Raw genomic sequence first — 12220 nt, 5'->3', positions numbered from 1 at the left:
AGGACTCGGCGGGCAACACGGGTGTGGTGGTCTTTGTGGACCGTTTGAGCAAGATGGCTCACCTTTCTGCTGTGCCGGACACCATCGACGGTGTCGATACAGCGACTCTGTTTATGGATCGCGTCTTTCGACAACACGGACCCCCGGAGTCAGTTGCCTCCGACAGAGAACCACGTTTCACTGGGAAGTTTTGGTTATCACTCTTCAGGGTGCTGGGCATCAAATTGACAATGTTAACAGCGGACCATCCGCATATGGATGATCAAATGGAACGCGCGAATCGCGTCGCTGAAGATGTTCATCGCAGCGTCTTCGCTGAGACGCCGAGCCGCTGGAGCGCCATGCTGCCACCTGAAAAGGAAGCTCTGAACAATGCAGTGCATTCATCTACCGGCTACACACCGTTTTACGCGAACGGGCGTGTTAATCCTCGTATCCCGCTGACGCCACCATCCCATGGCTAAGGGCTTGGCGGGGGAGGAATAGCCGAACGGCTAGCTGATTTAAGCCTTCTCACCGTCGGTATAGAATTCGATGAGTTCCGGTCTACCAGACTGAATGTCTTACAACACGTTTGCGATGCGATGGCTGAAAGCCAAGACATGCAGAAAGAATGAAAAGTAGAAGAAATGTTGAGGCCGGAGACCTGGATTTTCGGATGCGATAAACCTTCCTGACATGCACTTTCTGCTGTCTTGATTACGAAGCTCCACCTACAGTATACCGGGCCCTTTTAGGTCGTGGCCAAGCGGGGCCTTGCGTATACGCCAAACCTTCCGAAACGGATGTACAACCACCCGGTGTTTTATTTGGGCTTGCTTAAGCTGTACTGGGATCCGACGCAAGTAAAAGCGGAAGCGTTGGCGCTGGAGCGGCGCGCACAGGCTTGTTACCACCCAAAAGCATGACCAGAAAGCACGGAGCGCATCTTTCACGGCGCAAGGAGCTCCACCACCGCACAAATGGACTCTTTCGTCTGCTCGACGGCTAGGAGCTGTTCCGACAGAGCGCGATAGCCATCAACATGAGGCAGTCGGTGCACAAAGTGCTCCAAGCTCTTGAGATCTTCCGCACAGCGGTATGCGACCTCGGCAAGATGCTCAGCGGAGTGCCGATGACGACGGACTTTGACCTCCATAGCTCGAAGAGCATCTCGAGTCACTGGATGGTGATCGAATAAGTCGTCATCGTCCACCGCGGACTCTTCTTGACGAAAACGTCGGCGTTCACTATCCCGTCGAACGCCTTGTGGATCGATGTCATCGACAGGGTTAAACCCAAGTGGCGAGGATACCCAACATCCGAGAACTTGCTGGAGCTTGAGGTGCTACTTCGGCAAGAATGCCCAGACATCGTGGACGCTTATGATCAGAAGAATTATGACGCTTCGCGTCGTCGTACGCCCCGCCCTTCTCGGCAATAGCTGGGGAAGCCGATAGGCCATGAGCTGAGCGCAAGCTATGGTCCTGAGCTGCTGGGGTTGTAGCCCACCCGTATGAGAAACCACAATACGTAGAAAGTCGGCGTTGCGCTTTGAGTTTGATAAACTCGAACCAAAAATGGCGTTCTACGCTGACTTCCACCTCCTTGTGGCTCCGCTCTAACTTAGACAGCGAGGATTTGTTCTGGAGCTGCTGCTTCCATCGCAAAAAAAGCCCGGTTTCGCCAGGGACGAGCCCCCAATGCGGGTACAGGAGCGCCTCCTCTCTGAGCTCATAGTCATGCGCGGTACCTATCCATTGGGATTTCTTCAGGTACCAGGAAGCGAGCTCGAAGAGCTTTTCGCTGTTCAAGCTCAGCTTGTATAGTGGCCGGAAGCCCGAATACGTAGGCGCCTAATGATCGAGATCGCGTCTTTAGCTTCAGTAGCGGGATCCGTCGAGCAGAATCCGTATTCCTCACGAGGGTCTAAGACCAAACGTGGATACGAGCGCATGACAGCCGCCCTGTGGGCAGCCTTCAATTGCTCTTCCTGTACCTCGTCAAGGCGATTGGAAATAATACCATTTCCCCCGGAAGTCGAGAGGTCATGAAACGGACAGGTTCCAGGAGGGTTCACGTCGCGCCGTTGGCGTACCTCATCCTCCTTTTCTTCACAGGTTGGGAAAGGAGTATCCGACTCGTAGTCGATTTCCTCCGAATCCTCGACCAGGTTCATCACCCGGCAGGATTGGCAGTAGTAATGCATATTACTTTATTGATATATTTATCAGGTATTACTCTATTGATTATGAAAACCTAGGGCTTTACATATTAGCGGCTCTGCCGCAACTATTGTTCTTATTATACGAAGTTGTGAGTTATCCGGACATGAGTTATCCGAGGTACTGTTGTAATTTGGTACCGTTCAATTGTGCACAACAACAAATAAAGGCAAGACCAGAACAACTGGATGGTGGTGCGAGTTGGATCAGCAAGTGACACAGGTCGGAACTTGACGTGCAGATATCGCTCGCAACGCGGATTGTGCTTGGCTAGTTACATAAGCGCAGATAGTCCTTTGATTAAATGGATGCCAGCGCGCTAATATGAAAATGCCAAACGAAATCATATTTATTGACACATGTCAAAAGACCATTTTCATTCTTTATAACGATGACGGAAGCGGGGGACATCCGCGTCGAACATATTCCGGGCTGAATTTTACAAACAGATTTGTGGGATGCGACGAACACGAAATGCAGAAATAGGCAGAGCTTGACATACCCGATGTCAGCGAGCCTAGCAGTACCAGAGAATAGCATTGCATGCTTAAGCTCATCGGTAAGAATACGAAGGACATTAATCACACCAGCCTCGCCCTGTTGACAAGACCCAGTTAAATTATGCTTTTACACCGGTAACAGGAATGTTGACGTACACTGTGAGCCAGTCCAAATAAAATTGGACGGCCAATGAAGACTGCGCGGGCACCAAGTGCAAGAGCTTTAAAAACATCAGTTCCACGACGAATGCCGCCATCCATGTATACCTCCGCTCGACCGTCTACTGCCTTAACAATGGCCGGCAGAGCATCAATGGTAGCGGCGACGCCATCGAGTTGTCTGGCACCGTGGTTGGACACAAGAATACCTTCGCAACCCAATCCGACTGCGATCTTTGCGTCTTCGGGGCTGAGCACACCTTTCACAACTATGGGCAATTCGGTAATACTTTTAAGCCATTTGACGTCGTTCCAATTTAGTGTAAGGTCGAATAGCTCACTGACGTAATGGGCGAGGCCGGAGTCCTCATTGCTGCAGACTCCTTTCTCGTGTTCACCACCCACTCTAGTAAAGTTTGCCATCGTGAGGTGATTGGGCAGACTGAAGCGGTTGCGCACGTCTGGTTCGCGATGGCCCAGCTTGGGTGTATCGACTGTAAGAACAATGGCTTTGTAGCCGCTTTTTTCAGCACGATGGACGAGGTTGCGCGTTATCTCACGGTCTTTGAACACGTAGAGCTGATACCAGCGTAGCGCACACGGATCAGCCAGACTGCTGGCATCAGCTACATCCTCAAGACTGGTGGTGGAGATAGTACTAAGGATGTAGCAGCATTTGGCTTTGGCTGTAGCTGACGAACTGGCGATCTCGCCGTCTGGATGCGCCATTCGATGCATGGCCGATGGCGCAACACATACTGGTGAGCTAACATGATGGCCTAAAAGAGTTGTGCTAATGTCAATTCGGGACACGTCACGAAGTACGCGAGGAAGCAGCACGAGTCGTTTAAAAGCCTCGCGGTTCTCTTTCAGCGTTACCATATCGTCTGCACCTGACGCATAGTAGTCGAATGCATTTTTTGGTAGATATTCCCTAGCATATTCTTCGTACTCGAGCACGTTAAGCGGTGTTGCTTCGCTGCCTGGGACAATCTTGACCATGCCTTACTTTACGCTTGACACACTCAGCCCAATTTTTGGTCCGCTATACTAAATGTCGAGAAATTTATTAGTGCCCAGACATATTTTTGTTTCAGAAACAAAAAACATGAAGAGAAAGTAAACTCTCCGCACTGTGCACACAATTTGCGTAGCGTAACAACAAAATATTGAACACTATAAAGTTCGCTATACCCCTGCAGTACTTACCATCATAACTGGACTTTTGACTTACATGATCGCGGTATGCCGAGTAAATCGTAAGCACTAGACTTGCATGGCGTTATGGGGAATATTTCTCGATGAGAGGAATATTCTCTTTCTAAGAATAAGTATAGGAAACGGTTCGGGACCGGTCTATACGATGTATGCGGTCAATCTCTATTTTTTACTTTTGCACTGTTCATGACAATCCATTCGTTCAGACGAGGAGCATCATGGGCGGCAAGGCTAAATTTAAAAAGCATACGGCGGCGGAACTCGAGCGGCGCCAGAAGCAGGTCAACAAAGGTGGAGGCAAAGCTGGTGCATCAACGCGAGGAGTTGCCAAACTAAATTTCACCTGTGACATCTGCATGGTGCGTAAAATTATTCTGATCTTGTGGAAGTCCAAAATTTTAAATTTATCTCAAATTTATAGAGCGCGTCACCAGACATCAAGTCTTTTGAACAGCATTACGCAAGCAAGCACGCGAAAGCCACATTCGACCGTGAGGCCATGATCCAGAAAGCCGAGGCCCTGCGTGAATCACAGCAGGACCAGTCCGCCGCTGGCTCCCATTTCAAAAAGAAATAAGTGAAACTTAAAGGAATTGGTGATACATATCGGTAAGTCTATCTGCCGTAAAGTTGAAAAGCCTAGTCGGCTATAGAGGACATATTCGACGCGAGAGTGGAGATAGAATGACGACGTGAGACTCCGTGTATATCTCTTATTATTTTGTAATATATACGATTTTTGTTGCATTCATCAGTAAATCGAGAAAGCATTCAAGAACAATGTGATAAGGTGAAAAATTTACACTGGCGTTCTGATCAGAGTAAATTGATAACACGCACAGTAACCATCTAGACAAGGCATTTTCATGACAAGTTTTAGCTAGTTCTGCAATGTTTTAAATTGTATCGCAAAATGTTTAACTATCGTGGCAAACAATTGGCTCGACGATCCAACCAGTCGATCCGATGAGGTAGGGGTTGATCGTCTGCAGAAAGTAGTGTAGGATCTGCGGATTCACGTGGAAGGTACGACTTTATGCCCACATGAAATATAGAATGCAGGCTTATGCATTTAGCCTGAGGCATCACCGTTGCTTTAAGCTACCTTGAGCGCTCTAATATTCCTGGAGAAAAGCTCAGGCTTTGTAGCATAGACACTGTATGATCAGGCAAGTTAGCCGTACTAATCATAGACCTCATACTGTTGCTTGTTCTTTCTTTCTATCTGTCCTAATATTTGCGACATAAAGCAAAATTGGCTGTAATCTGTAATCAGTACAAGATGTATAAATTATAATCATCAGCTCGACAAAATACAAAGTCGCAATGGAAGGAATGAAGCTGAAAACGTGGGTTCTTGGTGAAAAGATCGGCTCGGGGGCATGTAGCGATGTTTTTTCCGGTAATACCTAATTATCTTTAAGATACTTTCGCTTGTAACATTCTATGTTATGCTAAAGTTAAGTCTGTGAGCTCTCTCGAGAGCGATGCCAACTGCAAATTTGTGATCAAAGTGTCACCACTCCCCCAAATCCCAGCTGCAAAGCTCAAGAACAAAAAGCGAAAGAAAACTTTGACAGAACGCAATGCCGACGCACTTTATGCTGAGCATCTTTTGTACAAGAATCACCTAAGGGACCAGCCTGGCATTCCGTACGTACCCACAGGGGCTTATGGCGAGGACAAGGTAAGTGAATTCGCTGTTTGAGTGTTTGACAACTGATATTTTTTCGATTGGCCTATATCCGTAGGGATTTCGCTTTCTCGTTATCGAGCGACTTGGGAGAACGCTAGAGACGGTGCTCCAGGAGCAAGGACCTGTTTCGTCGGTAACGGCGGCTAGACTTGGACAGGAAATTGTAAAGTTGTATTTGTTTTGATTGCTTTGTCCTGTCTTGAAGATCTGACTACTTTTAATTGGATGGCAACAGTTGGAGACGCTGCAACAAATGCATGTGAAGAATATTCTTTACGTAGATGTCAAGCCGGAAAACTTCATGCTGGATACAGATGAGGAGAACAAAGTGTACTGCGTTGACTTCGGCATTTCGGATCGCTATATAACTGCCGCGGGCAAACACAAAGATTTAAGAGAGGGAGCAGTCGTGGGAACACCAACATTTCTTAGCGTGAATTGCCACAACGGTGCAAGTATGTCTGTTGATTATAACAGAGTAACGCATGATTTACTCGTTGCTTTGTGCAGCATCGAGTCGCCGTGATGATGTTGAATCGCTGCTTTACGTACTTATCTACCTAATGCGAGGTGATCTTCCATGGCAGCAAGCGTCTAGTGACGCTGAAGGTGCAAAGATCAAAGAAGCTACTTTGGTGGATCATCTTTGTGCTTCGATGCCTCGTGAATGGGGTATAATGTTGAAACGTATTCGAGATTGCGGCTTTGAGGATCGACCAGACTACGACTTCTTTGCACAACAGTTCTTAAAATTGGGCGGCAAAAAAGGCTTAATGACTCCTTATGAGTGGGGCTCGCACAAGACGAACAAAGCGGTATGTTTGAAGGTGCATTAATGTAGCACGTTTAACAAAACGTTTTATCTATTGTATGGATATGTCGTGAAGGCTGCTAAGGCTGTTGCTGTAACGTCAGAGAGCTCTTCTCACAAGGGTACTGAAGGCATTGACAAGGATCGCAAAATTTCTCAACATGTTGCTGTCAAGGTGAGAAAGAATGAAGCTTCTGGCAAAAAGAGGTCCACCCCTCGGAGCAAAAAAGCTCCAATCAAGAAAGCTGCTTTTAAGATTCGCAAGACTAGTAAAATAAATCACGAGGCTGACGAACTGGAGGAGAAAGTTGCAGACGTAGGTAAAATACAGCCTCAAGACCGAGAAGTGTACAAAGCCATTGCTGGTCACGCTGCCGCCACTGCTGCACTTAAGCGGTATAATTTGCGCTCGAAATAAAGCTACCTTACGGTAGTAAAGAAAGTAAAAAATACATGTGTCTATGCATCTTATGGTTTTTAGAAGGATCCACATCTTACGACAATTTGCTATCGAAGAATGTGTTGTAGCTATTGACATGAAGATTTGTAGTTTACACGGTATCATGGATATGTGTGCGTTTCTAAAAAAATATCATGAAAGGCTAAGCACAATCATATTACAATCAAAAAGCTTCTGAATTAACACATTTTTAGATGGCACATGACGATTCTGGACGGGTAATGTACGAGCTGCTGCGCACTCATGGAGATTTGAACGATGCAGAGACACACAAAGAGATTCTGAAAGCACTCAGCTCTATCCGTGCCGACCGTCAAAGTGTTGATGTCTTAGAACAACTCCATGCGACAAGTTTTAGTGCGTCCGTGGTTGATTACATTTGTATGCCACAACCACTTATTTTTTAATTAAAACAGCTTTACTGCGATGTCGGGAGAGTCGGAAAGATGGGTCTCAAGTGTCAAAGAGGAGAAATCGAGTGCGTAATGAATGGAGGCAACGAAAGATACACAAGGGGGCGACATTAAAGGATGTGCAGAGGCGTTATCCCAAACTCTTCGAAGGGGTATTTCATAAGCGAACTTGATGATTGTGGTGTAATGTTTTAAAACACATGTTGCAGCAGACAAATGAAGATCATCAAGACTTTACTAGTGCGGTCAAGTTTGGCATTCAGGCATCACAAGGCAAAGATGTTGTGCGGGCGGCTCCTTCTCCACCACTGTTGCAGCATGCGACGAGAGCTCATGTCCCTGCCCGAATGAAGGCGACCACAATACGCAGTGCTGATTTAAATAACGATGCGCGAATTGGCATGACTCCAGTCGCTGGTTGTTCAGTGCCGGCTGTGAAAGATACTCCACCACAGCCGAAACCTGGTCTGAGTGATCTACTAAGAAGAAAATCGAAGAATGTACATGCCGATTCTGAGTTTTCAAGTGGAACATCTTGTCCTGAACCCCCTCGGCAACACCAAACATTCCTCACTGCATATGAAAGACTACAGGTGAGGCATAACTGCTCACCTTAAGCGTTATTTTGTGACTCATGGTTTAGCATACTACTTGAAAAGCGTGACTGCAAGACAACTGATGTGGACAAGGGCCAATTCCATGGTCAAATCAGAAGCAGTAAAAATTGTCAAGCTCCATCACGCAGTAGTTACCATCCCGTAAACCAAGATCTTCTCTTTGGTGGAGAGGATATTGAAAACAAAGGCTGCAGATCCGGTTCATCTGGAGTGAGCAAAAAGTTTGTGTCACCGTTGAACGATGGCGGATCGAACAAAAGGTTAGTGGGATTTCTGCACTTAACGTAATTTTCAGCCCCCTTGAAGTCAACGAATACTGATCGAACGCTAGTAACAAGCAGACGACCCTGATTGACGAAAGCGAAAGCATCGATCCACGCCTTAAGAGTTGTGATCCCGAGCTGATCGAAAAAATCGAAATGGAAATTGTTGATAAAGGAGATCCTATTACATTTGACGACATTGGTACGACGAATACAAATCCTCGACTATTGACAAAGAGTATTTAATGTAGCATAAATTCTTCTCGTGTCTTGTGTGCACCAGCTGGGTTGCAATTTGCCAAGAGGTGTGTAAATGAGCTCGTCATTTGGCCGATGGCACGGCCAGATATTTTCACCGGTCTACGCACTCTTCCGAAAGGTGCGATAGTTTGTGTGCGCGGCGAACATCTAATATTTGGAAATTTTTTATAAGGCTTGCTGCTATTTGGACCTCCTGGAACGGGTAAAACTTTGATTGGCAAGGCGATCGCAAGCCAGTCGGGAGCCACGTTTTTCAATATTTCTGCGAGTTCTATTACGAGCAAATGGGTGCGATTCTTAGAATCAAATTGTAAATTTTCTTTCTTTTTAAAAATACTGCTGCTTTCATTTACAACGAAGATAGGTCAAGGAGAAAAGCTCGTTCGAACATTGTTTGCTGTAGCCGCCGTAAAGCAGGTATCGTGCGCAGAGTATGAGGGTTTGTGTCAATACTCACTACAACATTTCTTGTGCATTTAGCCTTCCGTGATATTTATTGATGAAATTGATTCACTACTCACGCAACGAAGGTCTTTGACGTGTTGACTTTGAATTCGATTAACCAACATTCAACTAACACTTAAAGTCATTACAGCTCAAAAGAAGACGAAGCGAGTCGACGAATGAAGACTGAGTTTCTGGTTCAGCTTGACGGTGCAGGCACAAAAGCCAAGGACATCATCCTCGTCGTCGGTGTGGTTCTCAACTAGAGCTGATGTGTCTTGATTTGTGTTGTAATTTGTTGTTTGGATTCCTAGGAGCAACGAATAGACCTCAAGAGCTTGACGAGGCAGCGCGTCGACGATTTGTGAAGCGTTTGTACATTCCTTTGCCGTCATTCGAAGCCAGATTGGACTTAATCAGTCGATTGCTAAAGGATAACGAAAACGACTTGACCGACGAGAACAAACATTTCGTTGCTGAATCCACCAAAGGTTTTTATCAATGTGACAAGCATACAATTTTTTTTCAAAGGTTGATATTCTTGTTCGTGTGGTGTACTTCAGGATACTCAGGTGCAGATGTGCGGGCACTGTGCACGGAAGCTGCAATGGGTCCGATCCGAAACTGCGCCGATATAAGCACGATGGATGCCACTTCTGTTCGTCCAATCAACTTGGATGATTTCAAAGAAGCCTTGCGAGGCGTGCGTTTTAATCATTGGCGTTGTATTGATGACAGCTAAATAAACCGATTACTTGTTCATTGCTAGGTTCGCTCCAGCGTCGCGGCAAAAGATCTTGCATTTTACAAAGAATGGAATGAGGAATTTGGCAGTTTTGCTTTTGACAGCTATATTTCATCATAAAATCAATGAAAAAATACGCTGTAGCGAAGGCTTTCGCCCATCATGAATCAATCACTTCGAAATTTGCAAATGCTAACTTATGATATACATGTAGTGTTCGTCGTAAATAAAAAGAATCTAACAGGGCGGCGCTTGTAGGCACTCAACTCGGGGATAAGTACTCCGGCTCATCAAACGGCATGTTGAGTCTTCTCCTCTTCTGCACGGGATCCAAAGAGCACGCAAGGTTACGAGTAGTTGCGCGAACAATAGTCAGCGCCATGGATGGACAACTCTCAATCTCCTCGCGAAAATTTTCATCATCGATGATCTCACTCGTGTGATCCATAAAGTAAGCGAGGCAATACTCTTTCAAGTACGCAGCGTTAAATTTTTCCGCGGCGCAGAGGAATCGGCCAACATTTCCGATCGACAAGACGTTTTGTGCTGCGACTTCGCAAAGGTGCTTAAGCGGCAAAAGCAGATACTGTTCCGAAAGCGTCAAGAGATCAATCAGTTGCTAGAAATCACAATAGCACAAGACGTCATTAGTTATCAGAAATTCGACAATTTAGATTCACCTACATTGGAGTTCAGTTTAGAAAGATCAAGCACACGATTCGTGTAAATAAATTCAAGCATTTTTGACACCATCTCGGGCGAGTGATCTTCAATTCGAACGACGCCATCCCAACTTTCCTTCATCGCTCCAGGTCGAAACATCGCCTCAAAAATCTCGCATCTTGTCGTAAGAATCAGCCGATGAGCAGTCAGAATTTCTCTTTCTGGTCCGACTTCTAGCCTTATGTCGCTACCGACGCCACTCTGTCATTTATGATCCATACTTGTCAAATGTTGCTAGTCACATTCTATCAACAGCGTATATTTTTACCTGAAAGAGTTCTCTCATTGTTCCAAAATATGTTTCGTCATTATGGCTTGGCAAAGTTAGCGCCATGGGCATCAATCGGCGACGGACTAGGATAATATCGTTCTGTAAAAGTAGTTTTTTGACGATCAGGGTTTTACAAAACTGCGTTTTTGTCCTCATTCCTACCTTCTGTAAATGCACCGATTCAGGTGAATCTTCGGGATCCAACCGATTCTGAACGACAGCAATCACGATTAAAATCACCAAATAATGTTGCAAAGCATCCTTTTTTCATACCGTAAAGAAGAAGTCAAGCGACTCGCGTGGAAGACCGTGGTGCTTGCTGTAGTGGCGAAAAAGCGATGAAAATCGCTGCGTCTTTTGCATTAAGCACGAGTACATGTTGTTCGCCGCTACACGAACAATCGAGCGCTCTTTTCCGGTCAACACGAGGTCCTCTGCTGCCTACATCATGCCGTTAAGTAAAAGTGTTGAAATGAAGATTCCTGAAAATCGTCCGTCCTGTCTACCTTAACTGTAAACTCCACATTCTCGGGGCGCACACTTCGATTCATCGGAACCTCGAGAGGGTGTTGACGTCTTCAGGAATCGAGATCGCCTGTGGCGTCCTCCCACTGCTATGTCTTAAGTCAATAATCCAGATTGGTAAATGTAATATTGTTTAAAAGTTTTGGATTACAGAATTTGTATAAGTTTATACCAATCTTTACCGGAACATAAAACGACGCGAAGAAAGGGACACCCCATCGTGCCGGTAAATGGGAAACGGCTTGGCCTTAGAGCTCTTTGTGAGGACGTTAGAGCTCAAAAAGCCGTTGTGACCGCTCTTATCGGCGCATCGGATTCCTCATAAAGTATGTCTCGACGCACCTTTCTCGGTGAATTGCTCAAACATGTGCTTCAAATGAGAAATTTTGAGAGACGAACTTCCGGTTCATTGGATGCTTGTTTAGCGTTTATATTTTGCGCTCCTTTATCACTCAAGCTGATTTTGACCCCAGCAACACTCCAATATTGCTTAGAAGCTATAATGTTGCTATGCACTTTACACTATTGTCACTTGAACTTATGGCGAAGCTCATAAGACGAGCGAAAAGTCCCATGTGATTTATACTCGGTACTAAAGAGGGTAATGGGAACCCGTTTAGTGGGATTTGTGGTTCACGTGGGCTGCTAGCGTTACGGCGGGGTATTATCATTATAGATCGTGGAACAGATACATCAAGTACCATTTTGAGCTACACTTTTTTAAATGGAATGACTGAAAGCAGATAAACAAAGTACTAATTTTGCTTTTGAGATATCCCGGTTTGGAACCGGGGTAGGCCAGGGAAACTCTTCTCTATGTGTTAGTCACAGAGTAGATTATTTTGTGATACATTTTGGATTTGAGTTACCTTTAGTTGTTGAGCATATCAGTTATATGCAATGCCAGTAG

The 12220-nt window shown here is 45.7% G+C and overlaps 4 protein-coding genes across 4 annotated transcripts; 2 read left to right on the top strand and 2 right to left on the bottom strand.

Moving 5' to 3' along the window:
* Positions 1 to 2587: 2587 nt before the first annotated feature.
* Positions 2588 to 3865, bottom strand: PHALS_06195 (peroxisomal-2-hydroxy-acid; the record flags this gene model as incomplete). Its single annotated transcript, XM_024719440.1, has 3 exons — positions 2588 to 2636; positions 2707 to 2801; positions 2861 to 3865. The coding sequence occupies 3 exons, from the start codon at positions 3863 to 3865 to the stop codon at positions 2588 to 2590; spliced, it is 1149 nt and encodes a 382-aa protein (XP_024584739.1).
* A 434-nt stretch (positions 3866 to 4299) lies between these two features.
* Positions 4300 to 4658, top strand: PHALS_06194 (Zinc finger protein 706; the record flags this gene model as incomplete). The annotated part of the gene is made up of 2 exons (XM_024719439.1): positions 4300 to 4440; positions 4503 to 4658. The coding sequence occupies 2 exons, from the start codon at positions 4300 to 4302 to the stop codon at positions 4656 to 4658; spliced, it is 297 nt and encodes a 98-aa protein (XP_024584738.1).
* A 749-nt stretch (positions 4659 to 5407) lies between these two features.
* Positions 5408 to 9911, top strand: PHALS_06193 (ck1 ck1 protein variant 1; the record flags this gene model as incomplete). The annotated part of the gene is made up of 20 exons (XM_024719438.1): positions 5408 to 5483; positions 5542 to 5768; positions 5833 to 5940; positions 6013 to 6232; positions 6288 to 6592; positions 6665 to 6984; positions 7131 to 7161; positions 7243 to 7405; positions 7465 to 7613; positions 7674 to 8054; positions 8121 to 8338; positions 8410 to 8543; positions 8625 to 8720; positions 8775 to 8890; positions 8963 to 9019; positions 9083 to 9132; positions 9198 to 9295; positions 9361 to 9537; positions 9610 to 9749; positions 9816 to 9911. 20 exons carry the CDS (start codon positions 5408 to 5410, stop codon positions 9909 to 9911), a joined length of 3162 nt encoding a protein of 1053 aa, XP_024584737.1.
* Positions 9912 to 10053: 142 nt separating this feature from the next.
* Positions 10054 to 11336, bottom strand: PHALS_06192 (Speckle-type POZ protein SPOP and related proteins with TRAF, MATH and BTB/POZ domains; the record flags this gene model as incomplete). Its single annotated transcript, XM_024719437.1, has 6 exons — positions 10054 to 10410; positions 10476 to 10715; positions 10783 to 10884; positions 10948 to 10995; positions 11059 to 11226; positions 11292 to 11336. The coding sequence occupies 6 exons, from the start codon at positions 11334 to 11336 to the stop codon at positions 10054 to 10056; spliced, it is 960 nt and encodes a 319-aa protein (XP_024584736.1).
* Between the last annotated feature and the right edge of the window lie 884 nt (positions 11337 to 12220).

This window comes from Plasmopara halstedii, assembly GCF_900000015.1.
Source record: "Plasmopara halstedii genome assembly, contig: Scaffold_2956, whole genome shotgun sequence".
In the NCBI taxonomy this organism is placed as follows: domain Eukaryota; phylum Oomycota; class Peronosporomycetes; order Peronosporales; family Peronosporaceae; genus Plasmopara; species Plasmopara halstedii.
Note: the sequence above shows the minus strand (reverse complement) of the source record. Positions and strands in the feature narration are given on the sequence as shown.